This window comes from Lissotriton vulgaris, chromosome 2_2, assembly GCF_964263255.1.
Source record: "Lissotriton vulgaris chromosome 2_2, aLisVul1.2, whole genome shotgun sequence".
Lineage (NCBI taxonomy): Eukaryota > Metazoa > Chordata > Amphibia > Caudata > Salamandridae > Lissotriton > Lissotriton vulgaris.
In genome coordinates this window covers 312,640,888-312,660,450 of record NC_141688.1, presented here as the reverse complement: position 1 = coordinate 312,660,450, position 19,563 = coordinate 312,640,888, and the positions used below count along the sequence as shown (strand labels likewise).

At 44.3% G+C, this 19,563-nt stretch overlaps 1 protein-coding gene across 5 annotated transcripts in view; it reads right to left on the bottom strand.

Moving 5' to 3' along the window:
* Window positions 1-19,563, bottom strand: part of PHF21A (PHD finger protein 21A) — a 679,011-nt gene that overhangs the window by 65,320 nt on the left and 594,128 nt on the right. For 4 of the 5 annotated variants that reach the window (XM_086959648.1, XM_086959650.1, XM_086959649.1 and 1 more), the window contains one exon: window positions 9,558-9,715. In XM_086959648.1, coding sequence (XP_086815774.1) covers window positions 9,558-9,715 — 158 coding nt within the window. Of the gene's footprint in view, window positions 1-9,557; window positions 9,716-9,773; window positions 9,797-19,563 lie in introns of all 5 variants that reach the window. The other variant, XM_086959652.1, reaches the window with a different exon arrangement.

Here is a 19,563-nt window from a genome sequence, read left to right as displayed (position 1 = left end):
CACATTCTTTCTTCCTCTTTTCATTTCTTTATGTAACATCCTGGCTCTGTTTTTCTTAGTCTCTGTCTTTCTTTTGCTTTCTCTCTTTTATGTCTCTCTGCCTCCCTTTTATTTCCTCATCTTTCTCTAGCCATCTGTCACTCTGACGCTCTCTCCCTGTCTCTCCATCTGCTTTCTCTGCCACTTCCTGTCTGTCTTCTTTCTCCCTCTCTCTGTATCTTTGTGTATCATTGTGTCCGACTTTCTCTCTTCTCCCTATCTTTAACTTTTGTCCTGCTCTGCCGGTCTTTCATTATCTCTCTCTGTCTATATCTGGAATTCCTAATTTCTGTCCCTGATTTTCTTTCTTTCGACATCTCCCTCTCCCGCCACCCCGCCCTGCTGTTTATTTCTCTCTTTTCCAGGCACCGAGATATGGGTGTTCTTAATGTCACGGACAAGCTACAAATGTTCGGTGCTAAGTGTTATTTTTGTGGTGCACGTGTAGTGAAAAACGTCTAACATGAGCTGATGTAAATGACATGGGCAGTAACACTGCAGAGCTTTCAGTGCTTACTTTTTGTGTTACTTTCAAACTGGAAAGCTTTGGTTGTGAACATTCACCCGTTTTTTAAAATAAAATAATTTTTGATTTTTGTGTCACAAGCTTCTCAAGCACTCTGCTGGCTCTGAAGGGACACAAGTGTTTTTATGGTTACTTCTTTCCCCACACCCGCATGGATAGTAGTCATTTTGTTGGCAAAAGTGTTTGGCACAGAAGCTTGGAAACACTTCTGTAGTCAAATGGGTTTAGCAGGTGGTATTAGTTTCACATTCTGATGGAAGGCCAACTTCGAAAGTAGGTACTTGCATTAGTCCCACCTCATCAAAGTTATGTGACCTCATCAAAGTATGTGTTTAAGGACACTAGTGTGTTCTTCCTTTCCCCATAATTCCCTGGTTATCCTTGTTTTTCTGCCCTTCTGCCCTCTGTTAGACTCGCTTTTTGTGCCTTAGACTCGTTTTTTGTGCCTTTCTGCCCCTATTAGACTCTTTTTTTCCCTTGTTTTTCTGCCCTTCTGCCCTCTGTTAGACCCGTTTTTTGGACCCTTCTGCCCTTGTTAGACTAGTTTTTTAGGGCTCGCCTGTGCCATTCCAAAGGAATGGATAGGGGAGAATTTTAGTAGGTAAAATAATTGTCAAACCAACGGCAGATATTCAATTGTTTACGTGAACAAGCACACGCTTTCCCCACAGGCACCATCTGTGCGTCCACAACAAAGCAATCAGCCTCCCTCCCACTGGCATCTGAAGCTTCCCCCAGCGTGCGCTCGGCCTCAGGCAGGCATTTCTCCTCCCCTAATAATTCACTTCACTTTCACGGCCGCCAGGCCGTGCATTTCTCCCCCCTCCCCACAGCAATGCCAAGAGTTTGTTTTTATTGTGCTCATTATGTATAGTTTTTAAATTTAGATATTATATAAATGATGATAAACATTATCCAGGACATCTTAATTGAGAGGTCCTGAAGCTGCTCTTATAAAGGGATTTAATTTTGATTCGTCCTAGACAGTCCACTCTGCGCGTGCGCTGTCCTTGATGGACTTTGTTAGTTACGAGCAGCACTTGAGGTGTGTGTATTCGGACCGATGGTGCGGTCAGGCTGCTGGTGCCTAAGAAAGCGCTGTGATTTAGAATCTTGCAAGAGAAAAATGACTTTTCTTAAAACTTGAAATCATCTGCTGCGGGGTTTACGAATTGCGCCAAGGACATGCTGTATATGCATACAAACAGACGCCGTCATGGGTGCTTTGATCGCTGCAAACTGCGTGTTTTGATATTTTTGTGAAAGGCATGAAATTGGAAGATTTTGCCATTGAGGAGTTGCAGATGTAAATGCCTTGAGTACAGGCTCGCATTACAGACTGCTGTGGGTTTCCATGGCAACGCTTCCTCCAGCGGGTGCGGCTTCAGGCCTGAGCTGTTTGTAATGTGAGACCAGGCAGCTTTCTGGTGATCTGGAGGAGCGAGCGTTCCCAGGTCTCCTGACAAACGGAGCTCGTGCGCTTCTTTCTAAATATATACATGTATGCATTGTATATGAGAGCTCAGAGACCATACACGTAGGCTTCAAGTACATTACATTGCACTACTAGATGTTAGAACCACGCAATATCCCCGAAGAGTGGAAAGTACACCTATTACTTCTATATATTAATTACTAAATGAGGTTTGCATTCTTAATTTCCATTAGACTATGTCTTAGAATAGTTTGTGGACCTAGAAGAAAACGAGCCATGACGCCTACTGTAGTCTGTGATGCATGTGCATTGGTATGGGGACTCCTTTTGCAGTAAGTTCGTTTTATTGTTGGGTACAATGTTCTCATTTATGGATCATGAAACTACGGTTAAGAGAGGTAGAATGACTGTGTCCCAAAGAAGTTAGAAGTCTGTTCTGATGAACCCACGCACATGGTACTTACCTCCGTGTAAACATTTTGTGATCTTCTCTGGGATCCTGCCCCTTGCTCACCACTGCATGGCTCCCCGGATGGGCTGGTAATTGCATTACATGATACGATAAAGTACTCATCAGAAGCTCTCTGGGTAAAGTAGCTTGAAAATGCACCATTTGTTAAAATTTGCCTGGAATATCCTTTCTAAATGTTTACATACTAATATTGCAAAATACAAGCTAACAAATTGATCTATAAAAGCAGACAAATAACTAGCATACAAAGGTTTTCTTTAATTTTCATTATATTTTTAATGCTTGTTGTGCCTTTCTGCCCCTATTAGACTCGTTTTTCTGCCCTTCTGCCCTCTGGTAGGCTGGTTTTTTGTGCCTTTCTGTCCCTATTAGACTCGTTTTTTCCCTTTCTTTCTCTTTTGCCCTCTGTTAGACTCGCTTTTTTGTGCCCTTCTGCCCCTGTTAGGCTAGTTTTTTGTGCCTTTCTGCCCTTCTGCCCCTATTAGACTCGTTTTCCCGTTTTTCTGCCCTCTGTTAGACTCGCTTTTTTGTGCCCTTCTGCCCCTATTAGACTAGTTTTATCCCTTGTTTTTCTGCCCTTCTGCCCTGTTAGACTCGCTTTTTGTGCCTTTCTGCCCCTGTTAGGCTCATTTTTTTCCTCTTGCAACCCCAGCATCACTCAGCGCAACCCCTGCATGACTCAGCGCAACCCCTGCATGACTCAGCGCAACCCCTGCATCACTCAGCGCAACCCCTGCATCACTCAGCGCAACCCCTGCATCACTCAGCGCAACCCCTGCATCACTCAGCGCAACCCCAGCATCACTCAGCGCAACCCCAGCATCACTCAGCGCAACCCCAGCATCACTCAGCGCAACCCCAGCATCACTCAGCGCAACCCCTTCATCACTCAGCGCAACCCTAGCATCACTCAGCGCAACCCTAGCATCACTCCGCGCCATCACAGCATCAATCTCTGCAACCATTCAACTACTGGTTCAAATATTTTCTCTCAATGTTTCAAGCTTTATTACAAATGTCACAAAAAGATGTTAATATTTCACTTCTGTTCTTGTTAATATTTTAACCTCATATTTAATGAGATATCCTAAGTCAGCAGTATTATTTTTGTTTTTTTGATGACTTTATTATCTCTTACGTTTGACTCCATTCAAAATTGGAGGGGTGGACGAATTGCATTACACCAAGACAAATTGATTTTTACCTTTACTCTATACAGGATTGGAGGAGTTTTTGTTCTCTAATTTTGTAGTACTCTGGTGAGTGACCCTTTTAGCCTGCACAACTTTTTATTACACAAAAGTGCTCTTTGTTTTGTACACACGCCCCTAATAAATTCCTCCTCTTTTATTTAGGCTGTCACAGCATGCTGTATTTTGGCCTGAAAAAGACCCTATGTGATGCCCTTCCATTAGGGCAGACACCAGGGTCGAAACGTTGAAGCATAACCTCACGTCCTGAGTCACTCTAACCATAACTAACTGACATCGCTGGTTAGTGATGAAATTCATAACACAACATAGATTTTTGTATTTGTCTTATGTATAACGGTTTGTGATATTTTTTTTTACATTCTTTTTCACTAAATTAAATATATAAATTAAATATTTGTATAATTTAAAGAATCTTTGTGGTGTGTACGAAACTAGTTTAAGACTAAAGGAAAGTAATGTTGTTACACTCAAGTGTTAATGCACTAAAGAAATAATTCATTCTACCCAGCAGAATCCATTTGTAGATCATATCAATAATACCCAGGTTCCGAGGGACACAGGGTTAACTCGTTGACTTTAATGGTGAAGATTGGAAAGGCATACTTCCACATGACCTTAAAGCCAGGAATCCCCGACACGCTGTGACGATGCGGTCAGTGGACACCCTGATCGCTGTGGTATCCTTCCACACAACCTCACATCTCAGAATCCCAGATGTCACGATGCAATCAGTGGACAACCTGATCGCTAAGGTATCCTTCCACATGACTCATCCCAGAATCCCAGACATGCTGTAAAAATACTATCAGAGAACATCATGATCACTAAGGCATCCCCGCATGATTTCACCACCCAGAATCCCAGATCAGTTGTGACGATGCTGTCAGTGGACATTCTCATCACAACGGCATCTTTCCACACAACCTCCCAACCTCCCAGGCGAGAACCCCAGACCACTTGTGATGACTACATGATCTCAGTCCAGAATCCGAGACCAGCTGTGAGGATGCGGTCAGAGGAGAGCTGTACCATGTATCTCAAGACCACAGGCGAAAGCCAGAAGTCCAAACACTTTGGCTTGGTTATCCCGGAGCTGAAATCTACAGAGCAGCACGTCCCCTGACTTAATCCCACACCGGAGGACACAACAGTATCAGGAGTGCATGCAAAGATGCACGTTACCCCAGGCCTAAGAGCAACATTAAGTCTCTTCACACCCTGTCAGTCAGCCTCACTCTCTTTCGGTCACATGACCCACTGCCCATTCTGACCTCAGACTTGAAGGCTGTGTTGTCATGTGAGAGACACACATTATCCAAGACTGGAGGGCAGCACTGTCAGTTACCTGTAACAATGCTTTTACAGCTTATCCTAATACATGATCTGTACGATTCGACCATCTAGTGACTGGGTCAGACTAGCATTACTTTTTAGTTAAACTGAAAAACAAAAGTGGATATAGAACAAAACAGACCCAAAAACCCCAAATCCCTTGTGACCAACACGTTAGACAACATCTTCAAATGATTTTTTCCCTATTATCATTGGCACCTGGTACCAATGGCAGTCTTATATGGGTTTTAGTTACTTTTTTCCCTCTCAGTGAAGTGTTTGGTGCTTGAATCCGAAGGAGTCAAAGTCCCAAAGCACTGCTGGAGGTAAGTCATGGTTTCTTCTATTACATTAATTGTACAGATTTGCATGAAGTGAAATGACTGCCAGGCAGAGTCCCATGCAAGGGAGCGGGTATGTAGCTGGAGAATCGAACATTCCCTAGAACTGTCTGTCCAAATCCTGCCTTTGCTCTTGCAGCACTTCAGAACATATTGTTCAGTGACTAAGTGGAGGAAGAACCATGCATCAGCCTTTCTTACATCTAAGAGAGACATGCTGCCTTTTTACCTGCAAAGTGTAATCTCTGCCTGTCCACCAGAGTTGTATGCTACAGAGTGAAACGTGGATAATCTAGACAAGTCAGGATGTCTTTCTGCTAAGATGTAAAGGTTGTAAAATTTTCATCAGCATTCCTATATTTAGTTTCACCTTCTTATTACTAATGGAGGGAACATCTTGATGACCTCTGGTAAGAATGTTACACGTGTTCTCAACACACTTCTGTCTTTGAGCTTTCTGTAGTTCTGAGTGCTTCTATTTCATCGAGTCATGAAGAAAAATCCATGTTGAAAGATGAGTATACACCCACACAGTACACTGGCAGCGGCATCAGCCGGGTGAGCACCACTCTTACATTTCATGTTCAAGGTAGAGTTTATAAGACAGATTTTGGTCCACTGAGGGCCACAAAAGGGGACTTCATAGACTCATCATCTTGAGGATTGGGGTACTACAGAAGTGACAGCCATCCAACAAGACCAGTGAAGCCTGTTTCCCCTGAAGTGTAGGGTGGCTGTTTACAAGACGGGCTAGTATGTGTTAAGACCTATTCTTGCCTTTTGCACAGACTAACTCAGGATGTGTCTTTGTAGGGATCCTGTTAACCCTGATGATGGCCTTAGACCCCTTTGGACTATTAAAAGGGCTCAAACATGTTGGGTGATGAGGTGAGGGAGACATATCTAACTTCCCCCATTTGTATTATTTTAACCCTGACTGGTGTTTGCTTCAATTAAGAGACATCTTAGGGGTCAACCCCAAGGTAGTTTTAGGACCATCTGGAGGGAGTTTTTATCCAGAAATGGATTTCTCATGATCTCCCTCTCTTAAGAGGTTTAGACCATCTTGGTGGTACTATCCAACCAAGACGGGCTGGTGAAGCATGCTACGATAGGATTTTCCATCCCTTTTCTAGAATGCTCTCAGAAGGGCTTTGGGATTTTCACGCACCACAGAACGTTGAGTTTACTACCATACCTATTGTGCGTTTGGACATGTGTTCACAACACCCTTCTGCCATTGAAGAGACCGCCACACTGAATGAGACGTCTTCCTGCACATGGTACACTGGCAGTGGCATAAACTGCGTACCACACTTGGTTCTCATGCTTGAGGTGGAATTTATAATGGGACCAACTGCTTGAATCCGTATAGTAGTGAGCGCTGAATGAAGTGCGATTAGTATGACCCAACTGGTATACGGTTTGTAGCTACATGGAGAGCGATTTGGGATATCATCAAATAAATTCCTCTCTGTCAAAAAGGAATAATGAATCGCCAGTTTCAGTACCCTGCACACACCCTAGTGCTTGATCTACTTCCTGACTTAATAGATGTGTACCATCAAAAAGGCATGTTAATTACCTATAGATTTAACAGCAGGATAAAAGAAGACATGTTAGCCAAAAGTGCCTATGAAGACTTGATGTGAAGTAGGCCATCTGCTTGCCATATCATAAGCACCCAGAAATGCCATTATGCATGGACTAAAGGAGTTGTATCTATACCGGGAAATGGCTGACAGACAGCGTCTCCCATCACCATAAACACAGAAGTTTGTTCTCTTTATTGTAGGTTGTGGAAGTGCGTTGTCACCACTAGTTTGAGAAACAATGTTCTGTAACCTCATGGGATAGGCAGGGTTTTACTGGGTAATCCTTTAGTCCTCATGGGCGATTCTGGCTGTGAGGCACCCCAAAGAGGTCCATAATTACCACTGAATCCCACATCAACTTACAGGTGAAGCAGGAGTACCCTTAGAAGACTAGAACTGTCTAGAAGTGGATCTATGGCATATACTGAATCACCTTCCTCTTCTTGTGAAACTTATGCAAATGGCAGAAGAGTGGCATTCTCTCTAGGAAATGGCTTCACTCACTGTAACGCCAAGGGCTCTCTGTTCTTGCTAAGAAATCCTCTCTCTGGTTCTCTAAATGTATCACCTTAAGTAGGCAACTTTTTTTTTTACAATTCTCACCAATGACTTTTAAGGAAGCATAAGTGTTTAGATGTTTTCTTTCAAATCAAACATTGAGGCTTCTGCCTTTAGAACCAAATGAACTGTTTTTTTGGCTCAAGGATGAGGAACTTCCGTCATCTCGTATTTGGAACAGAGGTATATATCCCCCAGGGATGAGGAGATCTAAGCCTGTGCCTCAAGCTCAGTTATGCTAATAATGCACTGGATGGGACTTCTTTAATATTTAATCTCTTTTCAAAATCCAGTTTATGAACTAATGGTGTCTCCACAATGAACTGCTGGCTTAAGACTTTTTAAATGGTTAGAATAAACCTGGAATCAGTCTTTTGATCCAGTAGACGTTCCTGGAAAGCTTTCCCCTTTCAATCTGCAGTTCTCTTTTCAGGATTCTCTGTGAATTTGTTTTTTTTCAACATCAAGCAACCTCATCAAAATCCAGGGCCTACCACATACATTTTGGAGTATTGGCTAAGAAATTTTTATTTATTTATTTTAACAATTTATAGAGCGCGCAAATACCCAAGGGTGTCTCGGCGCTATGGACTGTAAGGATAGCAGGAAGGCTTTTTATTGCTCGAATAGCTAAATTTTCACTTGTTTCCTAAAAGATAATAGTGTTGGACTGGTCTTAATTTGTAAGGGGAGCAGGTTCCAAAGTTTAGCCGTTGCCACTACAAATCTTCTGTCGCCCCAAATAGAACTCCAGAGTTTTTAAAGCCTCACATGTTGTCTTGGCTCTGAGGAATGAAACATGGGAACCATTGCTGAAACTTCAGGGTCTTTGGTTGACATCCATTCTTATAAAAGGTGGACAAAACACGCAGACGTTATATGCACTGGCATTCTCATATAACGCGATTAGCAGAGCCCTAATCTCCTAAATTGCACATTGGTGGCTTCAATCCTAGAGCATTCTTTCATACATGGTGGTTTCCTCCGACACCACTCTGTAGGTTAAAATAAAACAATATGAACATGGTGTCTAAGGTGTAGAAAATTGCTGCTTTCATGCTGAGGCCACAGCGAGCCAATAGAGGCCTGCTTATAGTCAACATCCACTTTTATTTAATTTTAATTAAAAACAAGATCCTACTCCGAGCCCAGCCAGTAGATGGGTGAATTATGTACAGTTTCTGAACATTTAATTAGATTCTCATTACATGCCCTCACACACTATCTGAGACTTGAAGGCAGTGTCACAGGATAACATACACAGGGTTTTTTTGGGTCACCACTCTTCCTATTACTAGACCCTTCATTCAATGAGGGCTGCTTGCACATTTGAGACATTGTATTCAAGGTACAGACCCTCAAGTGATTTGTTTACATTATTACCTGGTTTAATGTACGTCTTTTCGCTATATTTTCTTAGCATAAATGCTCCTATATCATAGTATATGGCTGCCTTGGGTGACTCCTTGGCCCAGAAATGGTAGATATTGAGGACAGCACTTTTAAACATCTCCTGACATTCTGTGTGACTCCTGAATTCACATATTTCTTTTTGTTGTAACAAACTGGGTTGTCCATTAGGATTGTGGGAGACGTCAGATGCATGCCACCCGCCTGTGCCATCCTACATTATTGATATTTCATTACTTGTTTCCTTCTCTGAACACCAAGGGGTCACCACCTCTAACTGTATCAGGGATCCAAGAGGCTAAACTAGGGTTCCTGAGGGCGTTCAGAGAATTCATGCCACACTGGCTCAGTAAATACTTGCAGATGCACCCAACAGTGTCATTGGCTGTGGCAGTGTGCCTCCTGCCACACACGTGATCAGTGGTACGTGTGCACTTCTGGAAGAGGGTATCTGTCACATTGAGGGGCAGCACCTCATCACCACCACAAAAATGTGGCAATTTGCAGTACCACACTGTTCAGCCAGGCTCCACACACATTCACACAATGGCACTTCTGCTTTAGGTGCCCTAGGAGTGTATCTAGTCCTCTTTCTAAAAAAGTGACTAAATGTCCTTTCCCAAACGGATACTTACTTCTGTGGAAACAGGGCTCGGGAAGGACACAGCCGCAATGCTAGCAGGATAAAGGAAAGCGGCGTCTGTCCGTTCACTTTCAGGGGAGTTGGTATGGCTGGATGGGGGGGATGTCGGTGTGAGTGTCCCAAGCAGAGGATTCGATTTGGGAGGCCGACCTAGGTTGTTCAAAGAAAACAAAACAAACAAAAAGGGAAAAAAAATCATCTTACATACCTCAGGCCAGTGATCCTCATTGGCTAGCATGAAAAGGAAGTGAGGCAGTAGAGACACAAAGTTAATACAAAAGTCACAAGCAGAGGAATACAGAACAGATAACAGATTTAAAGCAGAGCAGGTTAGCAAGAACAGAAAGTGTATGATGTGTACATCGCCAAGAAACTTTACATTCTGAAGAGAACTACTATCTGGGAAATCTTAAGCAAAGGATCTTAAACAAGATACAACTGATCACGACCAGACACAGCCCTAAAGATGCGCTATCATACACACAGTGAAGATCATCTGCAGTGTGCTACGGGAAACACCTACTGTGGTGATCACTCCGGAACTCTACAGCCAAAGTCTTCGCAGGGTTTCTAGCCTGTAGGAACAGCTGCCCCCTTATGATGTGATAAAAGGCATGGCAAGCGTAGAACTTAATGTCCCAGGTCCCATCCCTACCCATGTGCACAAACACTACCCTCAGTTACCAACAGTAAAACCTTAAAGGAACAAGCCCACATGAGATCATAAGGGAAAACTGCCCCAAAAAGGACAGATGTCACAGGAACAGCACAAGTGCATGCCACCGTAGTCAGCTGTAATCAGTCAAGGGTGAATGGCAGAATTGGCCAATTATCTGGGGAATGAGCACAAGTGGATTCCACCATTGCTAGCTGCAATCAGTACATGATGTTTGACAGCGGTACAAGGGAGCCCCAACTGGAACAAGAGTCTCTGCATTTGAACTGTGCCCTGGCCGGTCATCAGTGCTGGCTGGATAACATCAGCACCAATACATCTCAAGAGCCACCACAGTCAACTCTAGCACGGCTGTCTGTAATCAATACAAGCATGGGGATCATTCTTGGTGGTCCTGAGACAATATTTCTAGCCCGGCTGGCTAGCAAGAACAGACCAGAGCAACCAGAGGACGCCTATACTGTTATGTTTTAAAAAGTACCATCCATCAAACTCAACCAAGGCATTGAACACAAAGAGCTCAGTCGCATAAGGCTGGCACTATGTATACCTATAATACAGTCCATCTCATTAGGTCCTGCCCTCGTCCCTCACCGTATTTAAAATTGGAAAACGCAGAAGCGTTACTCATATGGGGATGACTGTAATGAAGACCATTCCAGCTGGATATGAAGAATGTCCCGACTGCTGCATTTAGATAACAGTTACTGACATCACACTGCCGAGCACGGTGACACAAGACAAGATAAGGGCACCACTCTAGCTATCACACAACAGTACAACATTTCCTGCATAGGCTCACATGCAGCCTCCCAACCGGGCACTGCCCCAAGGTCTGAAGTGTTACCATCCCAAAAATGAGCTCTGCACCTGCTCAAAGGGGTATGACGCGCTACACAAATGTAACTACAACTCACCAAGAATTATTGTTGTGGGGGGAGAGCAGGTGCTACAAGAAACGTGCAGATCAGCAGTAAGACAAGCAGCTCTTTGTAACTCCCTTCTGTAAGGTGAGCCTGCGTTTTCACCTTCCACTTTTCTCAATGTGTTTCCTAATGCATTGATTGCTATTTAAATTTAACACTATGAAACTATGGACGATCCATTTCGGGAAAAGGAACGAGTGTCTTACTTACAATGCAGTTCTCTGGCATTAGATTCTTAACTACGTTCACCTGTGGCCCTCCTTCCTCCCCACCTAGCTTTATCCCTTCACAGTCGAAATGTGAAGTCTGATGGTTTTTAAAGATGAGGGAAGTTCACCAGCAAATTCACCTCACTATCTGATACTTGGGGGATTTTTAAGTAGGCCAATGTTCTACTAAATAAATGCAGTTTTAAAGTTTTGCAGCCATGAAAATGCTATTGTAAATTACTTACAGACTCCCAGCCGGATGATGGGGATGATACAAGCATATCACCCTATGAAAAATACTACAGCTGGAAATGTGTAGTTACATATAGTAATCTGTTTTGCCTTCAACAAAATTAAACAAAGCTGAACTCCAGTGATGTGCTACACGAGAACGGAACATTTCAAAGGTGAGCTCCCCGTCCTTCTGAGATGACCAGCAGCAGCTCAAAAAAGATTGACAAGGTATTGGGGTATCCAGCAAATACAGCTCCTTGAACTCGCACTGTATTAACAGGTACTACCCTTTATTACCAGTCTCAAGTGATACAGCTCAGACTTTCAGAACACAGGAAAGAAAATAAGGATATTCAAGCAAACCAAGAACTAATTATCCCCTTGCTAATCAATGTCCTGAAGAAAAAGTTACTTACCTTTGCTAACGCTCTTTCAGGTGGATACTCTATCTAACCGTAGAGAAATTTAATGTTAGACGTATTTTCTACCAGAAAGAGCGTTACTGAAGGTAAGTAACTTGTTCTTCTGGTGGATTTTCAAATTGCAGATTTCGCTCTTTGTACATAGATAACAAAGCAGTGTCTCTTCCGAAGTATGAGGCAGAGTGAAGGTGGTCTGAATCGTGGTGGCTTGTCCCACATGAATAGACATTGCCACCTTTGGCCCTTCACACCAGGTTCTCCAGAAAAAAAATGGTAGATGGAAGTTGGACCAAAAAAGCATGAAGTTTACTCTCCCAGTGTGCGGATGTTACTGCAACCAGGAAGACAGTTTTTAGAGTGAGTAGCTGCAATGTATAACTGTGCAGGGGTTCTGCTGGGTATACATCATTAGAACTGGGAGAACTAGATTTAAGTCCTACTATGGCATCATGAAAGGCTTACAAGAAGCATATACTGTAAACCTTTTAGGAAATGCATGCCAACTGATGATTTGAACATGGACAGATGGTCCGGCAAAATTAAAAAAGCACGAAAGGACCGACAGGTAACCTTTAATAGTGCCCGGAGCAATACCTGCTGGGTCAAACAAAGCAAACAACACATCTGACAGTTTTGCCGGCAAAGGGTTTTACTGGCAGGTAGTGCACCAAGCGACAAATATGTCCCAGTGAGCCGCATACACAAATTTAGTTGAAGGCTGCCTGGCGGCCAAAACAGCATTCATGCCCTCAGAAAGAAGATGATGGTGTACCAACTGTTGCTGCTCAATTTCCACGAACAGAAGTGCAGAACCTTGCACTGCTGCTGCGACAGGAAGTCCTCTCGAAGTGGCAGTCTGATCGGAAGACAGATGCTCACAGCTCAGAAGTTCTGGGTACCACATTCTCATGCAGCAATCCAGAGACACTAGAATGACTTGGGCCCAGTCATACCTGATCTTCTTCAGAACTCAGGGCAGTAGAGGTATCGACAAGAAGGCATAACGGAGTTCCATGCTCCACTCTAAGTGCAGAGATTGTGTGTTTCACGCAGTTGTGAAGCAATCAGACCAGGGTTTTCCCAATGGTAGATGCCAGGTGCCATCTATGGGTGTGGATTACATTTGTGATTATGTTTAAAGATTCCAAAAGGTGGTGTGACACCAGGGGAATTCCCCGACAATTTGGTCAGCTCCAGAGACTTGGAGACGCTAGGCACAGGGTCCCACCTTGCTTGTTGCAGTACCACATGGTGGTGGTGTCTGTGAGAACATGCACCAGCTATCCCTGGATGAAGCGCAGGTAGGCCTTCCATGAAAAGTGAACTGCCCAAAACTCCAGCAAATGGATATGGAGGTGGACCTCCATAGGAGGCTAGAGTCCTCTGATCTCCACTTCTCCCAGATGCTCTTTCCAACAAAGTAGCATGCCTCCATTACCATTGTCCACTCTAGGTGGGGCAGGGAGAGGGGTCTGTTGCTAGTACAACTGTTGTCAAGCAGCTACCTCTGACACCTGGATGTCATCCGACAGGTCTCTGTCTGTGGCCCTGCAGGACAGGGATGTGAAAATGAGGGTCCTGCAGGTTCAATGCAACCAAGCAGCCTCCGGGACCCAGGGCTGGGAGAACCTGGGCGAGCGTGAGCATTTTGAATTAGTCCTTGCAGAGGAAGGTGTTAGCAGGGCGAAGATCTAGGAGAGAACTGAGGCAGAGGAGAACATATTGCCCAATGTATCTACTTGTTTTGAGGGAGCAGTTCGAAGTCTCTCAGTGAGGGCTTCAAAGAAGAACAATAGAGTGCTTGGGCAGTGCTGGGGCAGGCTGTAGAACCTCTAACAAAACGTCTGTCTTTACCTCCATAATGGGGAGGTGGGTGTCAAGAATCTCAGCAGCCCCCTGATCAATGCAGCATAAAAACTGCTTTACTTTGTTGCCGACTCAGAGTAAGAAACCAGCCAAGTATCTGGTGAGGAGTCCAGCCCATTGGTATCCTGTAGGTCAATGTACCAGTTGTCACCATAAGGGGAATCAAACTCTTCCCCATTCCCACTACTGTTGTCTCCATAACACTATCTATGGTCAGAATAGAAGTGTCAGTTTCAGATGGATCAAGATCTGGTCGTGGCGTTTGTCAAGAAGGCACTGGATTGGAGTCCACAATGGGTTGAGGGTCTTTATTCGCGGACGCAGAAGCTCAAGGGACTAGCCTTGGTTCCGTTCTTGTCAGACACAGGTATGGAACCAGATTCAAGGGACCCAGATGGCACTGAAATGGAACCTGCCACAGTAACCGATTGGAATACCTGTGGATCTTGCAGGAACGAAGACGTGCCAGAGGGAGCCATAAATGTGCCACAAATTTACAGCTTGGCTTCTTGAAAGGCCTCGGCCGGCTGCAACTTAACAGATGGATTAGGGAACTCGGGCGCATTGGGAGCAGAGATAGACTCGACTCCTTAGTGGTGCTGGAGCGAGACCTGGAGGCACTTTGAAGACTTGCTCATGCTCAGGAGAACGAGAATGGCAGGACAGGGATGAGTGCTGTTTGGACTTCTCATGTTGTTTCTTTGCTTACCCAAAGTGCTTGATCACGCGGAAGAGCTGCCTGAAGAACAACTTTCAGAGCGGGTCTTCGCCTTTAATCTGGCACTGGACCAGCACAAGTTTATCCGGCGTTTCACTTTGTAGAATTTTGCCTTCATCTAGGTGCAGTCATCATAAGCCTTGGAGTCCTGCGACAAGCCCAAGCACCAGAGGCGCACCTTGAGAGACCCTTTACAGACAATAGGCTTGTGACAGTCCCTATAAGGCTTAAACATTGTATTTTTATGAGGTCACATCCTTGTGCAATGGAAACTTTTTAGAAGAAGGATGTAGCGGAGTCTGAAGACGTGGAAAGAAAGGAACGGGCGTCAATGCGCCTGGGTGATGCTTCTGATGGAGCAAGGATTCGCACGTAAAGCGCCTTGCTCGTATGCAAATCCTTGTCTAAACCGCATAATGATATTAACGCCATTGTTCGTCATTTATAAAGTGTTTTCCCAACACGCGGGTGTCCCCAGGATGCTTGCTTGTTTGTTTTCTCGTACTAAAACGAAGCTTGCACTGAAAATGGCTGCTTCGCTGAGATTCAGTCTGCGCATGCGTCGGTCATACCCATGTGATGTGACGCACTCGCATTCTGGAGGGATTCTGTGCTCATGCGCACTGATGCAAAATATGGCCGCTTGTCTCTCACCACGCTCTCTGCTTGCTACTGCTGCTTTAGCCTATCTGTCTTTTCGCACTAATCCATAATGCTATAGTCATTATAAAGTAAGGGTTGGTTAGATTTTATCATGGTATACAGTGCGATCATTTTTATGTGTGATTTTAATTTGTTCTCGCTTACTTTTCATGTACCGCGTCTTTGTGGGCTGGGGCATACATGAGCGACGCCATGCTGAGGCTCCTCTGAACCCTGTCAGCTGACCAGGGAAAGTCCTAACTGCGCAGAAGCTAAAACTAGCCAGCTGGCTCCTGGAGCCCGATGCGCCTGGGAACCCATCCCGAAGATGCAAGATTACACCTTGAATTGTCATACACTGTTGCTATATGCTGGACTCTTGCATTGTCTTCTGTATTCCTATGCCTGGGAACGTGAACCAGGGGGGCGGGTGTGCAAAATTGAATAATTATGATGGGAACGTTGAATTCTAGGAGGTGGTAATGACCGCACCACCTCTCCTGACCAATCACAATGTGGGAAACTGTCACTTGCAACATTAGTGGGTGGTCTGAGGGTCCCCAAACTAGTATAATTGCCCTAGTTTAGCTTAGGAAAATTGTCCGACTTGTCCGAGTAGCAGACCTGTCACTGACCCTACGATCTCAATAGGTGCTCATTCTGAAAGTGCTGCGGAGCACTTTGTCCATACTTTCCACAATCTCCTAAGGGGTGGAAAATCCTAAGTGCTGGCGAAGCACTTTGCTGGGGAATTCGAAAATCCAATCGGGGTTTCTGGCGGATTACTTGCAGGAGGGGGTAACGCAGGCGTTGCTGTCCGAAGCTGTGGGTGTTGGCCGTACCCTGGGAGGCCCAGTCCTTGACCTGAACCTGAGGGGTATCCTGTCCTTACTGTCCGTGAGCTGTACCTGCTCGCATTCTGGCATTCCTTTTCTGAGGGTCCCTGTCCCCGTCTTCCCAACTGACCCGTGGCCAGGGTTGGTCTTCAATCTGAACTAGGTAATTATTGATTGTGGGTTTGCGTATCTCTATCTCTCTCTCTCTCTCTCACCCTTTTGACTGATCTGTTAAAGCATTCTTACCTGTGATATTGCTCTATTGCCGTTGAAATATCAAATATATGTGTCTGAATTTTAGTTGGTTCCTTCTCTCCCCCTCTCCTTTAGGAGTTCATTGATTTTATAAAGCAATAGCATGTTCCCGTTTTTCCCTTTCCTTTAGTGGATTGCAGTGAACTTAGCAAGAATAGCTTAATACACTTAGGTTAAGTACATGTTCTAGGTCTCATCCCCAGTCCCATGTTCTAGTATAAAATTGCAGTGACTAGTTTTGTTCTATAAACTTCTACCTTTAGTCTTCCCATATATCCTAATGGTCATAATTTTGATGCAAAGTTACCTATTGGTGTTGATTTTAATGTTTGATATATTATTCTGTGTATCGCTTATTATCTTGGCATCTTCTCTTTGAAATTCTTATATAAAGTTTTAAACTTCATCAGGTGTCTGTGGTCATTTTACAGAATTGTGGAAAGTATTTTTCTGATTATAAAGAGTACTTGATGTTAGGCCTGCCTACTATTTTCCCTGATAGCTCTAGGTCCGTCGTAAGAATTGTGCCTGTGGTAAGTCGGGTACATGGTAAGCAGAGGTAAATCCAAACTTGATTACTCTTAGCAGCGTGCAGGAGGAGAAATCCTCACCCGGTTCACCCAAACAAATTAGTGTGATAATAAAAGGTTTTTTTTTCACGCCAAGGGCCCAGTGCGTGTAAAGGAATTGGTAAACTCGGGTGACCCGGGGGAACTGCGCGCTCTAGCAGTAATTTTCTGGCAGCCAGAGGATGGTTTGGACTAGTTAGATTAGGTAGACAGGATAGTCATAAACAAACCTTGAATATAAAACGTGCTGCTGATTTCTACTGTATTTTTTCAAAATTTATGAAATGTGTTTTTTTATATAAATGTACATGATTTTGCATTGCTGCTATAAATATTGCATGTTGAATTAACCCAGAATTGTTGCTAACGGTGAGCAGAATCCGGTTAGCTGTTGAAGTCACTAAGTTTGAGGTATTAGTGCAGGGTTAAGGATAACTGGAAGCACTAATTAGGACCTTTGTTTCTGGAGTGAATGGTAGCTACGAGTCCTTTATAAAACTTTCATTGCGATATCACCTAGTAAGGGTCGCATACGGAAGGAGTAGTAGGGTCTCTGAGGCTTGTCTGGTAAGTAAAATAGTTCGCTGGTGAAATCCTGGCTCAGTACATATCCCCGACTAAGGTGGATGAGTCAGAAGAATAACGGGTTCTATATTACTGGTGTGAAGGGACAGGCAACGAAGTCTATCCAGAGTGAATGAAAAGTAGACAGAAGTGGTTTACTAGTAGCGAAAGAAAAGTCTTTTCTCTTTTTAGAACACTCAGACATAGTGGCAAGCGTTGCGTGTTATTAACTAAAACTTGCACTCGCACTTTAGAGAGAGTAAAAAGTTTCCGTTACCTTGTGAAGGAGGGAGTCAGTCGGAGAGCTGCTCTGACGTCACTCCGTGCCGCGCTGGTATTGGTCAAAACAGCGGGTGGGTAGTGGAGCTGAATTTGTAAAGGAGGGGTGAGTGCCGAAGCGTGAGACTCTGTCTTGCGAAAAGGCCGCGCACCCATTGGTTAACCGTATTTGTATTCTCTGACCTGATTGGGTGGTGCGAAATAAAAGTCGCGCTAGCATTGGAAGCACAAAAGTAAACAAAATTAATCCAGCCGAGCTAGAAGCGAGTCTGGAGAGTTGTATGTGGTATCCAGATTTCATACCAAATCCCAAATACCTAGGATTTCATAAGGAGCAGATTGTACGAGGTAGACCACACATGATGTATGGAATAAAGAGAAAACTGTCATTCTCCGATAAAGTAAAGAATTTTTTCAAAACTGACAAACCCATTAGAACGAGGGAAGGCGTACTCATTCCCCCGCCAAATACCCCTGCCTCTTTCATGTTGTTTGATAAAGGGTATCACACTTGTGTCTGGCTAGAAAATTGGGCAAAGTATACTGTAGATGACGGAGTCCTAGCATTCCCTGTTGAAGGTACATTTAATGGTCGGATCCTTTTTAACTTAAGGACCCGCATGAATGAATTACACCCTAGACCTAGGTTGACCCAGTACGAAGCTTTGGAGGAATGGGAGATTGAGGCTGCAGAGCGGGATAAACCCCGGATGGATAAGGGAGTGAGTAAATGGTACCCCAGGCTTCCAACGCCAACCAAAGAGCAGAAAATGAAACAGTGGAGGCAATCTATGTTAACTGAAGGGCTGTTCCCTATGATGGGGGTATCAGAAGAGAAGAGAGGAAAGTGTAAAGAAAAGACCCATCACCTAGCACCTATGGGGGACATAGAAGATGAACACCTGGAAGATTTGTTAATGAAGAATCCACCTCCTTATGTTGCCGAATTAGAACCGGTGCATTCTCAAAATCCCTTCACAAATTATCCCCGAAGTAGGAGGGAAAGTGATACAGACGGAACAGCTACAGGCAGTAAAACCAGTGGAAGGGATGGGTTTTGCAGACCTAAGTCCACAGTCCCAAATTATCAGCCATTCGGAGAAAGTCCACCTCGATTGGTTGCTCCGACTGCCCCGAGTATTTATCCGTCCTTAGTACCTCAGGTATTGCATGGCAATTCTGCTGAAAGGGGGTTGCAGGAAAAAGAGAAAGAAGCCCTGACTAAACAGCGAGAGGAATTAGTTCGAACCATTGCCCAGATGCATCCCCATCCTGATTCCTTGACTATTCCGGTAACTATTGGTCCTGCTATCCCAATGTATAGAAATGACCTGACTAGTCCCCATCCTCCTGTTATCACCCCAATACTGCCTACTCCTAGCATCCAGACCCCGAGGAAGGAAGTATTCATAGATGAGGATCAGGAAAGTGAGTGTGAATCTGGAAGTTTGATGGATCTGCCCATAAGGGAGTCAAGGGCCAGTATAGCAGGGACAAGAAGTCAGCCCAGACAAAAGGAGGTGGTGATTGAAAGTGCAACTGGAGTTAGGAGTGCCACTTTAGTTTCCCCTGAAGAATTGGACAGATGGACAAAGGAGCTAGAGAAGGAGGCCACTCCCCAACCTAAAGCATTGGAAATATATAAATTAAGAATAGAAATAGAAGAAATGATGGCTGGGAACGTGGGAGTTGAGCGCCTAAGCTCGTATAATGAAGAAGAGTTACTATTCATCAGTAAAAATCTTACCCGGAGTGCTAGGGTGCTCCATGAAAAGATAATGGATGCCGCCACAGAAATGGGA